The sequence below is a fragment of the Lissotriton vulgaris genome, chromosome 7 (assembly GCF_964263255.1).
Source record: "Lissotriton vulgaris chromosome 7, aLisVul1.2, whole genome shotgun sequence".
Taxonomy (NCBI): Eukaryota; Metazoa; Chordata; class Amphibia; order Caudata; family Salamandridae; genus Lissotriton; species Lissotriton vulgaris.
Genome location: NC_141695.1, coordinates 1,648,219,703 through 1,648,239,924, shown reverse-complemented (window position 1 = coordinate 1,648,239,924; position 20,222 = coordinate 1,648,219,703). Strand labels below are relative to the sequence as shown.

The 20,222-nt window shown below is 44.6% G+C and overlaps 1 protein-coding gene across 1 annotated transcript in view; it reads right to left on the bottom strand.

Annotated features, from left to right (window-relative positions):
- The window catches only part of SLC9A8 (solute carrier family 9 member A8), a 431,266-nt gene that overhangs the window by 242,434 nt on the left and 168,610 nt on the right, over window positions 1-20,222 (bottom strand). Inside the window, exons 5-6 of the mRNA XM_086932630.1 lie at window positions 17,097-17,180; window positions 2,109-2,210 (exon numbers count right to left, since the gene is read on the bottom strand). Of these exons, the coding sequence (XP_086788756.1) occupies window positions 2,109-2,210; window positions 17,097-17,180 (186 nt within the window). The remainder of the gene's footprint in view (window positions 1-2,108; window positions 2,211-17,096; window positions 17,181-20,222) is intronic.

Sequence of the window (20,222 nt, the reverse complement as noted above, 5' to 3'; positions counted from 1 at the left end):
TAGAGGACAAGGCTCCAGAAGCGGGATGTATGAAGACCAAGCCCACTTTGGCAACTTTTACAAGACCCATGGATGGTGGATCAGAGGATGAGGATACAAAGGCTTCGATGGTTCCGCCAATGCAGGTGAGTGTTCAATCACAAGTCACTTAATATAAAGAAATTATAGCTGGAAGCTTATAAAGGGATTACAGAATCTCATGTATTATAATCAGATCATACCCATGGTATTTGAGATAACGATCCCCAATCACACCTACGGCCTTTATCAAGGGCTTGTCATCATAACCAACTCAGATCCACTGTATTAAACATAAGCTTTGACGTGAGGCAAAAATCATGTATACTGCAAAAAAATTTAAAATATCTTCATAATTACAGCTCTCAAAACTACAAAAAATTGTTATGAGGGCTTAATAATTATTAGAACATTGAAATGTTGGGAGCTCCATTAAAAACAATTAAGTGCTCCCAGGTTCTAACGGCCAGTAGAAGCCTGGCGCATCAACATTCCAATGTTTAACAAAGGCATCACAGAGCCCAAAGCGATTTCAACCAACTAGGGCTTTGTTTGGCAAATTAAAACATTCTTACCTTTAGGGGCAGAATGTTCCAATAGCCTTAAAGCCCTCCTTACTGGACTCTACCGGCCATTAAAAGCCTGGAGTGGGCCTTTAATGCTGGAGTGAGCCTTTAATGGCCCGTAGAGCCAGTTAAGGTGGGCTCTAAAGCTATATAAGAACATTGAAATGTTGGGAGCTCCACTATAGACAATGGAGTAACTCTGGGGTTATAATGCCTCATATAAGCCCGGAGCTCCAACATTCCAATGTTTGTCTTCATGTTTCTCCCTTTCTAACTTAGAACATTCTACCCTCAGTAGGTAGAATGTTCTAATAACCTTATAGCCTTTCTACCTTGGGATATACCAGTTGTTAAAGGCCCTCTCCCTCATTACTAGCCCTCACCTGTGGCTCTGGCCTATAACTGGAGATCAGGGCCTTCAACAACCGGTATAACCCTCAGCAGCTGGACAATACGGCCATGGTATAGTGCAAACTTTTCTCCACAGTTTGTTAAAGTAGGTCATTAACATCAAAACCCTAGCCTACTTCATAGTTATTTGAGATTCTATGTAACAAAATACCTGTCTACAGGCTTAAGCACAGTGTAATAAGAATATAACTTAAAAGGAAATTGTCTAACCACACTTTTCACAAAAAAGTAAGTCAGGCCTACTGGCTTTGTAATACCCTTTCAGGCCTATATCCTTTATCATTGGTTTGGCACCATAAAACCTCAGGTTTACTGTTGTTTATGTTTCCCACAAGCATATCATCAGGCATGCAGTCATAAAATTACACATATGTGCACAATTACATGTGGCAAATGTCTCCTAAGAGGGACTACCAAGGATTATCACAGTGAAAACCTTTTTTTCTGTGGTTTGTTGAAGGGGGAAGACTTCTGACAAGTCGCCAGAGGGTTGTCCCTTCAATGGTCTGATGAGGGTATTACCCTTTTGACTAACACCAAAATCCTTGCCTCCTATGGCAATCTGTGAGATTACATATAACAAAATCTCACTGTGCAGGCTTTAATACAGAGTAATAGCAATCCACCCTTAAAGGCATCTTGTCTTTAGCCCATGCATCCCACAATAAATAAAACGGGCCGACTGCCTTTATTGTAGCTTTTCTTAAATAACACATCAAGCCTATTGCCTTGACCACTGGCTTGCCACCGTAACAAACATAGCCATTCTTTACTGAGCATAATTTCTCACAAGACAAGAAGTGCAATCAAAACACTTGTTTTCAGTGGAAGCACATACCTCTGCCCAATCAAATGCTGTACTCAAGACAACCAACATGAGCTGAGACGCCTATCAGTTGACTCCTGAAAGGTCTTTTTATGTTATCATATAGACCAGACACCAAACTGGAAGGTCCTTGGAAAACAATATCTATATGGTTGGCCCAGAAAGGGGCACCAAGCTATTTGGAAGAGTCAAGGGACACATTAACAATTATGCAAAATGTTTAGAGTTTTATTTTGTGAACATATTTAAATGTATGATTTTAGGTCTCAAGCTTGAATGCATCTTACCTGTCCTAAAAAAAAGATTCCTCCTCCAACAACAGAAGCTGATATTGCAGTTCCAAATACAGCAAATAGAGTAATAGAACCTATATTTTGAAAGAAGTTACCCTGTAAAGAAAAGCAAAACACATTTTGAGACTATGGAACATACTAATATCTAAAACAAGAACAAATTTGAACTTATGACAGATTTTACATCACCACTATCTTGCCTACCCATCCTGGTTGCTTCTTTATCCACACAAAATATGAACTCATTTGTATTACTGGAGTGACTTCTGGTGTGCACCCCAGCTGGACACTGCTACCTGCACTGTTGCAATTCACCACCTACTTATGAATTATACATCTTCAGCGCAGTGGAAAACGCCCATCCAAGCTCCTGTAGACCACACTTCAGCAGAGACCTGCGTAAAGTGATCCACTGCGCTCTGGGGCGAACCCTACAAAATCTCTATGAAAATAATGCTAATTAAAAAAAACGTAAAGAGGTATCTATACACAATAACTATTTACTGACACATTTGGAATAAGCTGAGGACCAAGTTTTTCTTACTATCTGGGAGATGTTAACATTGTTAGATTTATGCTGATGAATCGCACATTTCTACGTTCGTCAATTCAAGAAAAATTTAATAGCACCCAAGTAGAAACTTTAAACAGGAGCTATTAGAGTTGGCAATGTGGTTTTGTCATGTTGTACACAAGTGTGTCTGCTGTTCAGCATGGCTAAATATGTGTGGCGTGGAGTGTTGTAGAGTGAGCAGAGGGGAGTAGAGTTCAGTGTTTCAGTGGCAGACAGTCTCATATAAGTGCAGTGTTGTAGAGAGGAATAGGGTAGAGTGGGTTGGAGTGAATTGAGGTAGTGGGTTGGAGTGAATTGAGGTAGTGGGGTGGATTGGACAGGAGAAGATGGGGTTGATTGGATTAGGGGAGAGTGGGGTGGACTGAGTGGGGTGGATTGGAATGGGTGGACTGGATGGGCTAGATTGGATGGGGTGGATTAAATGGCGTGAGGTGGATTGGGTTGGGGTGGGTTGGGGTGAGATGGGGTGGATTGGGGTGGGGTGAATTGAACTGGTGTATGGTGGATTGAATTAGAGTAGGTTAGTTTGAGTGGTGTACACTAGAGTGAAGGGGTAGATTGGGCTGGACTGAAGAGGATGGATTGGATTGGGGTGGATTGGACTCGAGTGGGGTGGATCGGATTGGACTGTGGTGGATCGAAATGGACGGCGGCGGACAGGAGTGGGGTGGATTGGAGTGGGCGGATTTTGAGTGTGGCAGATTGGATTGGGGGCATATTGTTTTGGATTGGAGTGGGACGGATTGCTTTGGATCAGAGTGGGGCAGACTGATTTGGATTGGAGTGGGGCAGATTGTTTTAGAGTGGGGCATATTGTTTTAGAGTGGGGCAGATTGTTTTAGAGTGGGGCAGATTGTTTTGGATTGAAGCGGGGCAGACTGTAGTGCGTAAGACTGGATTTCGTAAGGTTGTTTTGGATTGGAATGAGGCAGATTATTCTGGACTGGAGTGGGGTGAATTGGACTGGGGCAGATTGGAGTGGGGTGGGTTGAGTTGGGAGTATTGGAGTAGATTGGACCAGGGTGACTGGTTTGGATTGGAATGGGGTGGACTGGATTGGCCTGGGGTGGTTACTGGAGTGGATTGGAATGGGGCATAGTGGGGTGTACAGCATGATGTGTTAAAGCATCATTGCAGAAATTACACATAAGAAAAAATACAATATCACTTTGTAATAACATAATCCTCATCTTCTGAAAACAGCGCCCACGATCAAAAATAAAAGAGAACATGAGTGAAAAGTAGGAAAAGAAGACTTGGCAAAATAAAAGAAAGTTGACTGTAGAAAAAAAATCTTTGAAACCCATGTCTAACAAAATTAATGTGTCCGTATGTATTGCAAATGGTGCTCATGTAAAGCACGGATACCTTAGGGTCGAGTTTGCGCCATATAAAACAAAAAAAACAAAAAATTACTAGCGTGCACATTTAGTTTTTTTGTGGTTCAGTGTTTTTTGTGCTTAAAAGTGAACGTATGTATCAGTGAATATAGTTGTTAAAACTAGCCCATAAAGTACAACTGTTCTATATTCAGGCAATTAAGATATTCAATTTACTCCTAGAGTGAGGTCGTATGTTACCATAAATCTAAGATAATTCTTTGTTCGGCTGATTTATTTTGCCCTTTGTTTAGAAATTTAATGCGGCAGCTTTTGGTCTTTCATTTTCCAAAGCTGTCATTACAGAAAGGATTCCTTTGCTGCAGTGTAAAATGCATCACTATGATACGAAATCTCTCTAGTAAAGCAGTCTACTGACTCCTGCTGTGCCTTCAGTGAAGGATTAAAGCGATTAAAAATGATGACGCTGTTTCTTATACAGATACAAGTTGATAGATGGAATGCTTGAAATAATCTCAGCCACTGGCAATCGCTCGGGCCACAACCAATCCATAGTTTTTCCCCCACCAGAGTTTGGACCTAACCAGATGCAAATCAGTTTTAACCCTGCTCCTCATGGGAACAGTCCAGCCTGAACGGCGAGGCCAGGTGGCATTAAGGACAAAAAACAATGACTGGGAAGCGGCCTGAGTGGCTACAATTGATTACCAGTGACAAAAATTAAATCAAGCATTACATCCATCACCTTGTTGTTTTTGGATTTGACGTCTTGAGTGTGCCAGGTATGCCCAGAGGTGGGTCCCGAGCTCACTGTGCCACTGGAACCAAGGTTCAGGCCGGACTGTTCCCATGAGGTACAGGGTCTGAACTGATTTGTATATGGCAGGGTCCAAACTGAGGTGGTAGGGTGGGCGAAAAACAATGGATAGGGATGCAGAGCAAGCAACTGCCAGAGGCCGCGATTAGTTCAAGGATTCCATCCATTACCTTGGGGTTTTTGCTATGTTTAATGACAACAATTGTAAGCACCAATATCTCACTGGCATAATTCTTATATGGACAAAAATGAAAGACAGTCATAGCTACATACAAAACCGATTAACACAACTGCTTTGAAAGAGGAGGTGTGGATCAATGTCCAAACATAGACATCGATTGATTATTGACTTACTGATGGTGCACTATACAATTATTCTTTCTAGAGGATATAAAAATGTACTTACCAACTGAAGCTAAAACTTGAAATAGATTATTTTTTAGCAAAGTGTTCCGGTAAAGGCCGTCATATAGGTATACTTTCAAACTTTGAGGACCACTTTCCAACCTTTTTGTTTTAACCTACCACTGACTTTGGAAATTTGAAAGCCAAACATTCATGTAGGTTGTTTGTACCTGTACTGTATCATTGATAATTAACCTACAGCTGAATTGTCACTTCAATAAACGTGTGCTGTGTACCCAAATATTTTTGGAGAAGCTCAATAGAGTATCCATGACTACTAGGGCCATGAGTGTAGCCAGTCACCATACAGAGTTATAAGAACAGCCGGACATCTCACAAACCCTCCTCTGGTCTGTACTGACTACATACAAGTGTTGGAGGAGTGACAGAACCTGCCAGCACTTACCAGAGGGTTTTATGTAGGGGTGAGCAGAACTCATGAAATTTGACTCCCCGGAATTACGCAGTTACATAAAAACTTTGCGAGTTTCCTCGGAGTTCCGCCAACGGACGGAAATACGCACGCTGCTCTGCTGGCATTGTGATTTAGAGCAAACTGCACCACACAGCGCAGCTACTTGTGTTCATTTTGGTGCTGCTCGAGTGGATTTTCTTTAAAAGGACGTTATAGGTGTCTATCGGAAGAACAAGTTACTTACCTTCGGTAATGCTCTTTTGGTAGAACCTATCTAGCCACAGATTCCCCATTGATCCTCCCATTCTGCCCGTTCTGTGATTAGAATTTATCAATTTAGATGATCCCAAGTCTAAGAATCTTCACATTGGTCATGATCAATTTTCTCCTGGGGCTCTGTATTCGTGGGTGCAGACTGCTCCAAAACCAACTGACGTCAGTACACAGAGGTGGCACCTATATAGGATCCAGACATCATTTCCGGACCTAAACAGCCCCAGCGTAGAGCTGCACAGCTCCACCTGATGACCTGCCGAGTTACTGCTGAAATGTTTCCGTATCCAGTCTGACACCCAGGAAATATTTCAAAGGTGAGAAATGTGCAGCTAGAAAAGTGAATGCATTAGGCTTGACAGTCCTTTTCAATATATTACTCTAGCTATCATTAAATGGACACAAGGTAAGCAGGATCTAAACTATTTATGAAAACTAACTCCACATTTATTAAAACAGTAAAACAGAAACAAAATGGAACTAGGTGGGAGCAAAACATAACTACCAAGTTCTCAGGACTCCTGGACAAATACATGGAAATCAACTAATACTGCTAAACTGCTCCACCATATTCAAATGTAAATTTTGACGTATGCACTACTCCTTATGGATTTCCAATAAGCTTTTCAATGTGGGTATGATCTGTAAGAATAATTGCTGGAACTATAATGAAGCAAACAGATACTGAACACATTCTTTAATTGCATACCTACACAGGTGTTTCAGAAAGATATTAAGCTGACTAGCAATACCATTTTCAAAGTAGTAATCAGCTAATCTTTATTAATGTATCTATTGGAGTTATGAGTCTAAATCCCCTCCCAACCTGCAACGCCTGGGTGCTATCTCTCCTTGATGTACTGTGAAACTTGGGTTTTAAGTGTATCTTGTGAATGAAAAAGATCTGAAAAAAGTATTCTACGACATGTGGTAGGCCTGGGTTTGCTTCACAAGGAGAAAAGACAACACAGTATTTACTAAAGCCTTTGGTCTTAACTCCGCAAGACAGCTTTGGTCTAAGCTCTCAATTTATAGAAGTGCAAGCCCGCTTAAATCTAATACTAGAAGAAACTAGCTATTCAAACTCAGCTTGTCTGCAATTGTTTTATCCAAGTCAGACTTACCTTTTCCTACAGATGGATAGGCAAAGCTTCCACAGTTTCGACCCTTTCTCCATGTGCGCCCTATGCTTCTCACTTCTCATCATATATCCTTCTTTTTCATTATTTTGACTCTTGTCTTACATGGGTCACTGATTCTCCACTGCGAGTAACTAAAAACCCTACTTAACTAGCAAAAGTATTCCACGTGACAAACTAAAACTCACACATCTAATGGTCAATCTAATTATAACCAGTCTTAACTGTAATGACCTGATGAAATTATTGTGGCGCCCATGTTTTGTGATTCCTTGCTTTTTACTTTTATATACTTCAATATTTGAACTAAAACTTTTTATTATTTTTAAACAAGCTTGGCAGAACCAATAGTACCCACCTATGACACTGGGAAACAAAAATGCTGGGCATGTCAAAACTTATACTTTCTTGTTTTTCCAATTGGCAAAAAAAAACATTGTAAAATGGCCACTGTGTGTACGCGCATAAGCACAGTGGCTTTCTTATTTTTCTTTCTGCTTTATGAATAAACATTTCAGGGAGGAAGCCATGCATGCATTTTCCATGCACTGTGACTGTTTCGCAATGCTAGTCATTTCTTAAGATAAAGCAATACACAATGACCAACGCATATACGCACCTAATGAAGGCCATCTTGAATTCGTTTAAAAACATAAAAAAATGGCCACCTGACACTGTATCAGTGGTGGGCGGCAGCGCTGGAGGTGGGTGGGAGTGGAAGCAGAGGTTATGCGTCTCTGATTCAGAGCATGAAGACATCCTATTAAACAGAGGCATGAAACTTATGAAGAAGGTAACCTACAAATCTTTCTTCTACAGGATAAATTATTCAATAGAGCTTAACAAAAAATAGTTTACTATGCAACCCTACTTGTAGTGAAGTTGTGCAATAAATACGATCAGCAGTGGGCATCATCTCATTATGGGGTTGGGGTCTTTTTGTGCTCACAGACAATTAGCAGAGAAAAGATCAGGAGTGAGTCTGAAAATTAGAGGATTCTCTTTGGCAGGCACTAACAGCCGTTTTCCAACCCGGTTGGCACGCATGAGCTGCGGCACGTGAAAATTGAACTTTTCTGTAATTCAAGATCATTTCAATGACTTGGCAACATGAACATTTAGGGAATACAATCCAAAACAGGGTAGCTGCCTATATACGTAAAGCTTGATATATACGCAGATATTTGCACCAGCATCAACAATTAAACACCATATCCGTAATTTTCACTAGGAGCCCTTTACAGTCACATACTCACTATTTGAAAGTGTGCTTCCTTTCCCAGGGTGTATTTTATTTAACTAAAAGTTACTGCACCATAACACTAGATCAGCTGTTAACCAATTATGTTGTCTGTCTAATGATTGGACAACAATCTGATTCTAGTTTAAGCTAAATAAACAAAAGTCGTTGCTACAGCACCAGCCAAAAAGACTCAAGCAGGGAATTAAGAAACCTAACACCTACAATTGACTGAGTTTCAAATCACCCTTTCTGCACAAGAAGTACATGATATCATGTATCAACGCAACAAGACTAAGTCCAGGATCTTGGATAATGTGGCCTCGAAAGGCTGCAAAAAAAAGTTAAAAAGCAAAAAAAGGGAAAATTAAACAGCCAAATAATACTCAAAAGATCCCAATGAAGAAAGAAAAACCTTCTGAACCACATAAAAAATCACTTCTGGAGAACCTAACGGACGTAAACCTTGAAGGGAATAAATACAAAAAGCACATCTTCAAAGCCAACTTCACCTTCATAAAAACAGACACAGACCAAACCAAAACCAAACGAACAAAGTGTTAAACTCGAGTACGATCAACCAGGGACACAGGAGACGCGACTATAAAAAAGGAGACTTTATTTCTTAGGTTACAACGAAAGGACCTCAGCCACAGCTGTTCGTCTGAAACATCTTCTGTCACTCCGCGCAGGGAGCTCGCCTTAGAACGTTCATCACTGTGACATTCTACAGCATGTCACAGTGGTGTCAACCAATGTACACCCAGTGGAGGGGGTGAGTGGCAACGTCAGGGTTCCCCCTGCAGTAGAGGATACCACACATCCCCCTCCTTTACACAACCAAGAACAATTTAAACACAGAGGGAGGATTTGCACAAGGGTAGTTATCTAGTAACGTAATGCTGCAAATATCTCGGGCGGCAAACTTTCCTGTGACTTGACCTGGGAAAAGGTTTGACCTGTCCTGAACAACCCTTCTCAGGCGTATCCCCAATTCTCTGGGTTTCGCTCGCACCCTCTGGTGCGTTGTCGGTGTCCACTGTGGGAGCAGTGTACCTTACCACCCTCCCCAGATTCCAAATCTTCCCCTCTTGGGTCTTCACAGCATTCTTGAATAATTTTACAATTTTAGTAGGCTTAGTGAATTCGGACAAGCTTGCTCTGCCAGTGAGTGCTTTGATTTTGACCAGATCCCCACCTGGAACCTCACGTCTTTGACGGCATGTAGCCTGTCGAACCTGACCTTCCTATCATCATGGCTTTATGTTCTCTGTCTTGCCACTGTGACTCCATAGAGTGCTCGGTCCACCCTTTATACCACTTCATCCACACTGGTACTAACCCTGTGTTGGGTTTTCTGGCTCTGAGTAATTTGAATGGCGTCATGCCCGTGGTTTGATGAGGAGTCAGCTTGTTGGCTTTCAGACGGCTCACAAGTGGGCTTCTAACACAGCACACTAGCCCTAGCTAGTTGGATCCCCTCCTTGATGGCCTTGTTGAATCGTTCGACCATCCCATTCGTCTCTGGGTGATAAAGTGCACATCGCTTGTGTACGATCCCATTACTCTCTAGGAATTCCCTCATTTCTTTGGATCAGAGTTGCACCCCATTGTCCGTCAATAAGCTGCTTGGCAAACCTTCCCTGATGAATACCAGAGGACCCTCGTGGTGATCTCTGACACAAATTTCACCTCTGGCCACCTGGAGTATAGATCTATGAGTACCAAGTTGTACGGTGTACAATGTTCCCCGGTCAAGGGGCCCACAATGTCCAAGGCTGCATCCACCCATGGACCAACAGGAAGGGGCCTACAATGCATGGGTGGTGTGTGCTGTTTCAGGATCTTGTCACTGGCGGAGCATGGCACGCAGTCTCTTATCTTCCTCTCGATTTTGATATCCGTGCTCGGCCACCAGTAGTCTAGCCGCAACCTTTGTTTGTTTTTGGTAACTCTCAAGTGCCCCTCATGGGCCAGGGTGACTAAACTCTCTCTTAAGGTCTCGGGAGGGACCAACCTTGTACCTCTGAACAGACAATCATCGCTAAGAGATAGCTCTTTTCTGACCATCCAGAATGGTCTGGGTGGCTCTTCCCGCTTGTCTTGGTCCATCCTACCCTTCCTCTTCTCACAAACATTCTATAGGAGCCAGTCAGCTCTGAGAGCTTCCTTCCACCTTCCTTCTTCAATGGCTCCTTGAGTGACGACACACACGTTCCCCGCTTGCATTTCTTTTTCAGTCTCAATATCCTTCTCCACATCGACTGCTTCTTCACAGCCCTCACTCACTAAGCAAGACAGGCAGTCAGCTGCCAGGTTCCTCACTCCAGGTACGTATTCCACCTCAAACGTGTACTCTTGGAGGTTCACAAGCCATCGTCTGATCCTGCTTAAGATGGAGTCCAGCCCCTTCTCGCTGAAGACTTCGACTAGGGGTTTGTGATCGGTGCCCAGGTTAAACTTCATTCCCCACACGTAGTCTCTGAATTTGTTTATGGCCCAATGCGCTGCTAGTGCTTCCTTCTCGATTACCGAGTAGTTTACCTCGGCTTTAGGTAGCGAGCGTGGTGCAAACGCCATCGTGTCCTCCCCTCTTTCTCCGACCTGCATGAGAACTGCTCCCAATCCTTTCGAACTGGCGTCGGTGGTCAGCATGGTTTTCCTACCCAGTATAAACGATTTGAGATTCGGGGCTTGAGCTAGTGCCTTTTTTGAATCTACAAACTTCTTCTGGCAATCCATACTCCAGTCAAATGCACCCCTTTCCTGAGCAGGTTGCGTATGATATACGTGCGTCTTGCAAAGTTCTGCACAAATTTACTATAAAACTCTACCATCCCCATGAAGGATTTTATTTCATCTTTTCTTTTTGGTGGTTCAAGGTTGACAATTGTGTTTTGTAGATTTGCTTTGGGGCGAATGTCCTCCATTGTCACCTTGTGGCCCAGAAACTCCAATTCAGCACAGCCAATCTTGCACTTCGCTTTCTTCACCGTGAGTTCTTGTTCTTTGAATCTTTCCTGGACCTGCCTTAGCCTAACCTCATGTTGTTTGTCATCCCTTCCGAAGATCAGCACATCGTCCTGGTAGCACATGGCCCTAGGAATGCCCTAAAGGAGTTTGCTCATTATCCTTTGGAAAACTGCCGCAGCGGATACAAGTCCAAATGGCATCTGTTTGAATTTGTATACACCCATGGGCATTACAAATCCTGTGAGTTCTTGTGTGTCAGGGTGGAGCCTAACTTGGTAGTAGGCTGAGGTCAGGTCCAGCGTGGTGTATGCCTTTGCCCCTTCTAGCATGCTCATCGTCTGTGAAATGTTAGGAAGGGGGTACTTGTCAACTATGACTTCCTTGTTTAACTCTCTAAGATCAATGCACAAGTGCACTGTCCCATCCTCCTTCTTGGCTGCGACAATTGGTGCCAACCACTCAGTGGCCGCTACTGGTTCGATCACCTCCAACCTGCAAAGCTTCTCCAACTCCTCCTTCACCGCCTCCTGTATGGAAATGGGGAGATTCCTAACCTTGGCTTACACTGGCTTGGAATCTTCTTTGAGTTTTATTCTGTGGGCATAGTTTCTGAGGCATCCTAATTTCTCTGTGAAGACCTCCTTAAACTCTTCCTCTATCCCCACCAGGGTCTTCTACACCTCCTGTACTAGTATCTGGGGATTCTTGTTAGGATTGAGGTAGATGCCTAAGTCTTTCTGGGCCTACCACCCCAGGATTTTATCCCTCTTGTTGGACACATACATTTTTGCTACCGCCAACCTGTTCTTGTAGCCTACCGTCCCCCAGAAGTAACCCTTCATTTGTATGGACTGACCACCATAACCTCCTGGTCGTACATCCATTTTCTGCAGTATTAGCTTACCTTTTGACACTTTCTCAAACTCTTCTGCAGAGATTACAGTCAGTTTGGAACATGAATCAAACATCGCTTCAATTTTAGTTTCTTTCACAGCTATAACATCTTTGGGGTTGCTCACTGACTCACCCTGTACCGGTAACACAATCTCATCACAGACACGGGCGGTACCATCTCTACTCTGTTTCCTTTAGCTGACATTGCTTCTGCAGCATTGTCTGAAGTGTCCCTTCCTCCCACACTTGTTGCATGTTGTTTTTAGGGCAGAACACTCCCTATCATTCGCCAAGTGACCGGGCCTGCCATACCTGTAACAGTTCCCATTGAATCCCCAACTTCCTTTAACCTCTTTCTGTTCCTTCTTTTGCCCTTTGACTGCGAGTACACTTTCATCCTCGACAGAGACTTCACTCACTTTGGCTTTCCCTTCACTATCCTGCTTTATTTTACTCACACATTGCATCATGTGCTCGACTTGTTTCGCTACAATGAGCGCGTCGCCGAGGGGCAGGTCATCTTTTAGCCATAATTCCTCACGTACACACTCAGTCTTACAAGTTAGGAGAAATTGGTCACGTATCCGCTCCTCACAAGCTCCCCCAAACTTGCACGTAGCTGCCAACTTATGTAGCTCAGAGACAAACTGCTCTATCGTTTCTCCCTCCTTTTGTCCTCTCCTTCCAAAATGGTAATGCTCCATAATGGTGCTTATCTTAGGTAAGAAATGAATGTCTAGTTTTTTCAGACTTATCTCATACTCATACAACCCCTTCGCATCAATAGCATTCAGATCTGGAAGATGTTCTAGTATCTCTTGCCCTTCAGCACCCAAGTGATGCATCAGCAAAGCCACTTTCCTTTCCAGCCCCAAATTCAGTCCACATACTACTGCATAGTTTTGGAAAACCTTTTTCCATTTATTCCACTTGAGGGTTTGCTCTCCTGGAGTGGACAGAAACAATGGTGGAGGTGTGACATTATGCATTTCGCTGAGCTGTCCCACCGGCAGAATTCACACCGTGAGGCGCGAGGAGGGCAAAGCAGGACTCACAATGCTGTTTTAAACCGCCACCCCCACTCCGACGATCTTCTCCTCAATACACCACCACACTGGTGTGGCACACGCCTGGTGAGGTGCCCCAAGCCTCTGTCCTTCCTCCTCCGCGCCAAAGCACCACTAGCTCCGGAGACCGTATGATTAACTAGCGGTCTGGGACACTAACAGCGAGTACACGATACTTCCAAACGTGAGATTGATAAAGTCTCTGGCAGAAGGTAAGTGATTATTTTCCTATCTCACACCTTTAATTGTTCTTCTGCACTCCTCTTGTAAAATACGCTCCACTCCTTTCAGCAAGAGTTTCCCCGCAGGCAGCAGGGAACTCCTCTCATTTACTCACGTTATTGAAGCAGTACAACCTTCTCTCGTGCTCCTCTCCTCTCGTATCCCATCCTCCGTTGCCAGTGCTAAAGTCTAGTACGATCAACAAGGGACACAGGAGACGCGACTATAAAACAGGCCACAGCTGTTCATCTGAAACACCTTCTGTCACTCCGCGCAAGGAGCTCGCCTCAGAAAGCTCGCCACTGTGACATTCTACAGCATGTCACAGTGGTGTTAACCAATGTTAACACAAGGGAGGGGGTGAGTGGCAAGTTCAGGGTTCCCCCTGCAGTAGAGGATACCACACAAAGCTATTTCAATTGGTAAAGCCTGTAACTGTTCAACCCTCGCTGTGGAACATACAAACTTCCAAAGTAAATGTATGTGGCGCTCCGCTTTCTTACTAGAGAAAGTAAAATAGATCAAACGTTACCTCCATCTATAAACAATTACTAAGAAATCTAAGTCATCCTGGGTCTCGTTTTGAGAAATAACCCATTCATATCTGATCAATCCCATTTCAAAGACAAAACTAATCTCATTTCTCTGAACTTATCCTCTCTTCTCTACTCAAAGAGATCAATTGGCTGGTGGTAGCCTATTAGCTGAAACTTACCAAACTCCTTAACGTTATGTTATTTAAATTTCTATAGCGCACAGCTGCCCCAGCAAAGGGGCGTCCCGGCGCTTTGACCAACAGAGAAAAAACAGACTGTCATGAAGAGCAGATACAGTGGCAGGAGCAAACAGCAAATTAGAGCCTAGACTGGAACAGGTGCATTTTGATCGCCTTCCTAAAAGAAAGGAGATGGTCGAGAGCACGGATATGAGCTGGTAAAGAGTTCCAAAAGTTTGCCGCCAGATAGCGGAAGGACCGCCCACCGGCTCTACAACGTTTGAAACGTGGTACTATTACCAGGTTTTGGCCCATAGACCTCAAAGAGCGGGAGGGAACGTAAGATGTTAAGAGGTTCTCAAGGATTTGAGGGGAGGACTGTTTGAGAATCTTGAAGGATAGACAAAGAGTGTTAAATTCTATCCTTTGAGCCACTGGGAGCCAGTGGAGCTTCCGGATGGTTTCCTTCGCCGAGCAGAACCTAGGTAGGCCCACCAAGGCTCTAGCCGCAGCGTTCTGAACGCGCTGCATCCTTGTAACTTCAGCTTGATTAGCCCCCAACAGGAGAGAACTGGCATAGTCCAGCCGGGATAATATGCTGGCCTGGATTATGAGCTGTCTAGTGGGAGCATCGAAAAATTTCAGGATTGGCCTGATCCCACGTAGAATGCCAAAACACGTGGCAGCAACTTTTTTGGTGTGTCCAGAGAAACTGAGGGAGGGGTCTAACCATACACCCAGATTTTTTACCTCAGTCACTGGTACAGGTGTCTTACCGAAGGCCACCACTGATCACCCCATGGATAGCTGTTTTTGCCAACAGTTAGGACCTCCATTTTATTGGCATTTAGCTGGAGACAGTTAGCTGTCATCCAGCCAGCCACTGCTGCCAGACCGTCCCTGAACTTAGAGGCCTCGAGGTCAGATTCCCCAGAAAGCGCAACCGCCAGCTACGTGTCATCAGCATAAGAGACCATAGTCATGCCCCAGTGCTTGGCGACCGCAGCCAGCAGCTGCACATACAGATTGAACAACGTGGGGCTGAGATCTGACCCCTGAGGCACTCCCTGCTCAGTAGGATAAGCTTGGGATTTGAATGGAGGTGTAGCGACTCTAAATGATCTGCCTGATAGGAATGATCGGAACCATACGAGGGCCATGTCAGAGATCCCAGCCTCTTCCAGGCGGTGTAGCAGTACTGCGTGCGAGATCGTGTCAAACGCGGCACTGAGATCAAGTAGGACCAGTGCCGCTGTCTGACCAGCATCGAGCATGGAGTGAAGGTGTTCAGTCATAGCAAGGAGAGCAGTCTCGGTGCTATGACCCGCCCGAAACCCGTTCTGGGAGATATCGAGGATGTTAGCCAACTGGAGATGTTTAGTCAATACGCTATTAGCGTATGCTTCGGCCACCTTGGCTGCCCAAGGGAGAAGAGATATCGGCCGGTAATTCTCCAATTTATTTGGGTCCAAGGTGGGTTTCTTCAAAATCGGGGTGACATAGGCCTGTTTCCACTTGGTCGGTACTGTCCCAGTGGCGAACAACATATTAATGAGTTGGCGCAGAGGGGGTAGACACAGCGTCGCCGAGTCTTTAAACAGTGCAGGCCCAAGCTGGTCGGCGGGAGACCCTGATTTCACTTTAGCCGCCATCCTGTCAAATTCCACCTCCGTCAATCCAGGGAAGATGGTAAGGCCCGCGTTGGTACAGAAATTAGGCCTCTGTCTCTCAGTCAAAGAATCAGTACTAGGAAATGAGCTATAGATGGTACGTACTTTTTCCAGAAAGAAAACGGCAAGATCTTCACAGTGTGAGACTGAGCAGATCTCTGCCACTGGAGCTCTCTTAGCAGTGAGGTCTTTAAGGACTTTAAAGATCAGCTTAGTCGGATTGGGACTGCATTTGAACTCCCTGGAATAGTGGGCTGCGCGTGCCCTACAGATGGCTCTATGGTAGATTTTAACTTTGGCTAAGTACAGAGTTTTCTTCCCTGTGTCATAGGTTGCGCGTCAATCTCTTTCCGCTTGTTTACAAGCTTTCTTCAGGAGCATCAAGGAATTATCATACCACGGGCTGGGATCAAGGGTGCAGCATTTACCCCATGTAGCAGGTACCAGGGAGTCAAGAGCTCGGGTGATCCATTCACAGAAGAGGTCATAGCCAGACTCTACTTCATTGAATGGGTCCAGGGGGTTTTCACCGAGAAGACTATGAAAATCCTTGAGCTTCAGTTTCCTCCAAGGCCGTTTGAAAACGGCTCTGCCTATATTTTTAAAGGGAGGGTCCAAGATCGGGAGAAGTATCTCCACCAAAAAATGATCTGACCATGCCACTGGGATCGGCGGTTGGACCTTAGCTGTTGTCAAGTTAGTAAATATAGGGTCCAAAATATGGCCGCCCACATGAGTAGGGTGGGTAATCACCTGACATGAATGCCGCTAAATCAGCAAGTGTACTGCTGATGGATGGAGTCTGGCAAAGGTCAAAATGGAGGTTAAGATCTCCAAAAACATTAAAATTGGCCGAACCCATTGCAAGAGAGCTACCTGTCTCAGGGAGGGCTTTCCTAAAAGTGACGTAATTCCCAGGGGGGTCTATATATCAATAGCCCTGAGAGAGTAAAGTGGTGGTTAACTGTAATGCGAAAGTGCGCGCTCTAGCAACCATCCATCACCAGTTTCTTCCACACACACGGATAGCAGGATTTAACAACTACTGCTATACCCCCACCTCTAGAGTTACGATTACACGTGTAAATGGAGTACTCTGGGGGGAGCGCTAAGTTTAGCTCAGCCGTTGCTTCATCATGAAGCCAGATTTCAGTTATGAAGAAGATATCAGGGGCTTCTATAATAAATATAACCAGCAAAACCAAAATACATTTGAACATTATCTTGGACACACTTACCTTGTGTAGTGAATATCCAGATTCAAAGATAATGGGAGGTAGCAAAAGTAGAAAAAACATGTTTGGCCGAAACATTTCTTCCTCCTAAAGCATAGAACAGAAAGAATTCTTAGAGTACAAGAATTAACTTTTCTTTACGATCTACAAAAGCCATTTTAGACTGCATTAAACATAAAGCAAAGTGACTGGTCAAAAATTAGGTCTCTAATGATATTACCTATAACATTATTTTTTATGAGGAAAATTATTAAGCAAAAATATGAAAAAGATGAAACTAACATTACCAAATAATTTGCAAGCATCCCATTCCAATGCACTCCATTAAATCACAAATATAATTTTCATTAAATAAGTTTGATGTTCTGGTGAACGAGTTACTTACCATCAGTAACGCTTTGTCTGGTAGAGATTATCGAACCGCAGATTCCTCACATTAAAATAATCACCAGGCACCAGATTGAATCTGGAAAATCTTAAACAGTACCTCGGTGTACCGTTAGGTGACATTGATAAGCTCCGCAGTGGTGTCATCTGCGTGGGCAGTGACGTCCCGGTGCCTATATAAGCACCAACCCAACATCAATTCCTTTCGTGACTATTTACACGCAAAAAAGCGGGACAACATAAAAACCAATACTTGACCAGTGTGCAGATTCCAAAGGAAGCTTTAGGGTGAGGAGCCCTGTTCGGAAGGATGAGAGGGTCTATGAGGAATCTGTGATTAGAATATAGAGTCTGTAAGAGGGAAAGTGTTAAAGAAGGTAAGTAACTTGTTCTTTTGATAAACACATCTAACAGCAAACTCCTCACCTCAGAATAAATACCCTAGCAACATCTCCCAGGAGGTGGGTCTGGAAATTGGCTCAAACTAAAAAGTCCTGGTGGACCGACTGAGCAAAATGCCCGTCTCAACGGATCTGACAATCCAAGCAGTGGTGCTTCATGAATGTATGAAGTGACACCCACGTAGTGACGTGGCAGATGTCCGGGACAGGTACCCCGCGTGCCAATACAGTATCAGAGGCCTTAGACATGGTGAAATGGGTCCGCAAACCCTCAGGAGGGTGGTTTGCAGCTAGTGCACAAGAGTTCTTAATGCTCAGTGAAATCCATCAAGAGATGGTCCACTTCTGCACAGCCTTGCCTTTTTTCATTCCAGACCCACCTGGATGAAGAGCCGAGTGTACACCTGATGGTCTTTGATGTGATCAGTGTAGAACAAACAAGCTCTCTACAGGTCCAGGTGATGGAGTCTCTCCTCTTCCTTCCCACTGGAGCATCACAAAGGTGGTAGGAGGAAACAAGTGCTGTAAACTTTTCAGGAACAGAGTCAAAATAGGTGACTTGAACACAAGGTTGGTCCGACAACTGCAGGTAATCCAAAATGGCCGACACGTAACCCGTAACAGTGCCCCGGGCAAGTCCTTGCTGGGCTAGAGATAAAACGAACAGCAACACCTCCAACAGTGACGCAGAAAGGGGGTTCACATGACGAGAGGTACACCAGGCCACAAACGTATCCCAATGGCAGGAGTATAACATTTTAGTGGAGGGACATCTGGCTGTTAAGATGACATCAGAGACCTCAGGAGTAAGACTGAAAACTCTCAACTGCTGCCACTCAATCTCCATGCATGAAGGTGGATCGTGCACAGATCCCTGCCCTCCTGCTGCGGCAGGAGAGCCTCCTGAATGGGTATCCAGGTTAGAGGAATAATACTCATACTCAGGGAGTTCGGGACATCATACTGTCCCACCCCAATCCAGTCACTAAGATGGCCAGTGGGATGCAGGAGGGCAGCAGACTCAGTCAGTCTCGCCGAAATCCAGCATTGAGGCTGCACCATCAGGATCATCAGGATCATCGCCCGAATATCGTGGAATATCTGCTCTGGGTGGAAGGCATGAAAATGACCTATAAGACCTATAAGCAGAATTACTCAGATGAAAGGGAGTGTCTGAGAAGGAGTCAAGTGCAACTTTGGCATGCTGATAGTAAACCCCACTGAGTGCAAAAGTTTGCCATAGTCTGGAGGTGGATGTCAATTGCATGAAGCGAGCCAACACTCAACAGCCAGTCATCGAGATAGGGGAAGACTGGAACCCCACCCCTATGCCCCGAGTTCTAAAAATGAACTGCAACCACCACATCACTTTCATGAACACTCAAGGAACACTGGTGAGTACGAAGTTGAAAACAACAAACTGAACATGCTCTTGGCCAGAGGTGAACTGCAGATAATGGCTGTGGGCTCTCCAGACAAAGATTGTGAAAATAAGAATCCTGAAAATCCAACGTTACCATAAAGTCTCCAGGGTCCAGGCTAGACAAGACCTGAGCCAGGGTGTGTATCTTGAATTTCTCTTTCCGTAGAAAGGTGTTGAGAGGGAACAAATCTAGGATAGTATGAAGTCCTTCGTCCTTTTTCAGCACCAGAAAGTATCAGAAATAGCATTCACAACCTTTGGGTCCTTTGGCCAAAACAGCCTGGTTGCTGTACCAGTGGGAGCAAACACCCGTAGGTGCCCCAACGATGTCCACAGTAGGAGCCGAAGGTCTGCTGCTGAGGCCGGGCAGACAGAGAAATCTCAAGAGACCTGGTGGTGACCTGGCTCTTTCTCATAATTGCTTGAGCGGCGTGTCTGCTTTGTCACCAAATAGGCAGAAAAGACAGAAGGGCATGTTAATCAGGTGTGCCTGGACATCGACCAAGAACCCAGTGGACCGCAACCAGGCATGGCAACTCAGTGCCACCATAGATGGCATAGTTCTACCTAGCGAGTCTGTTGTCCCCGGCCTGCACCCGGTGAATAATTTTAATGCATCCTGATCATCCACAAGGGCCTGGTTGAGGATAGTGTGGCCCTTCTCAAGAAGCAAGGGAAGCAGTTGTGCAACAGAGTCCCACCCTCCATGAGAGTAATGGCCCAAGAGGCATGCAGCGTTCACCGAATGCAAGGTTAGGCTGGTGGATGAAAAGAATGTACTTCCCAAATGTATCTAGCCTCTTGGGTTCTTGAATTGGATTCCCTGGCCGGTGGGGTGGAAGGGAAAGCATTTGGGTTGACCTCAGATGTTGAGGCCTGCCCAACGAGAGGGAGGGGAGCTGGGAGAAGAAGGCTGGG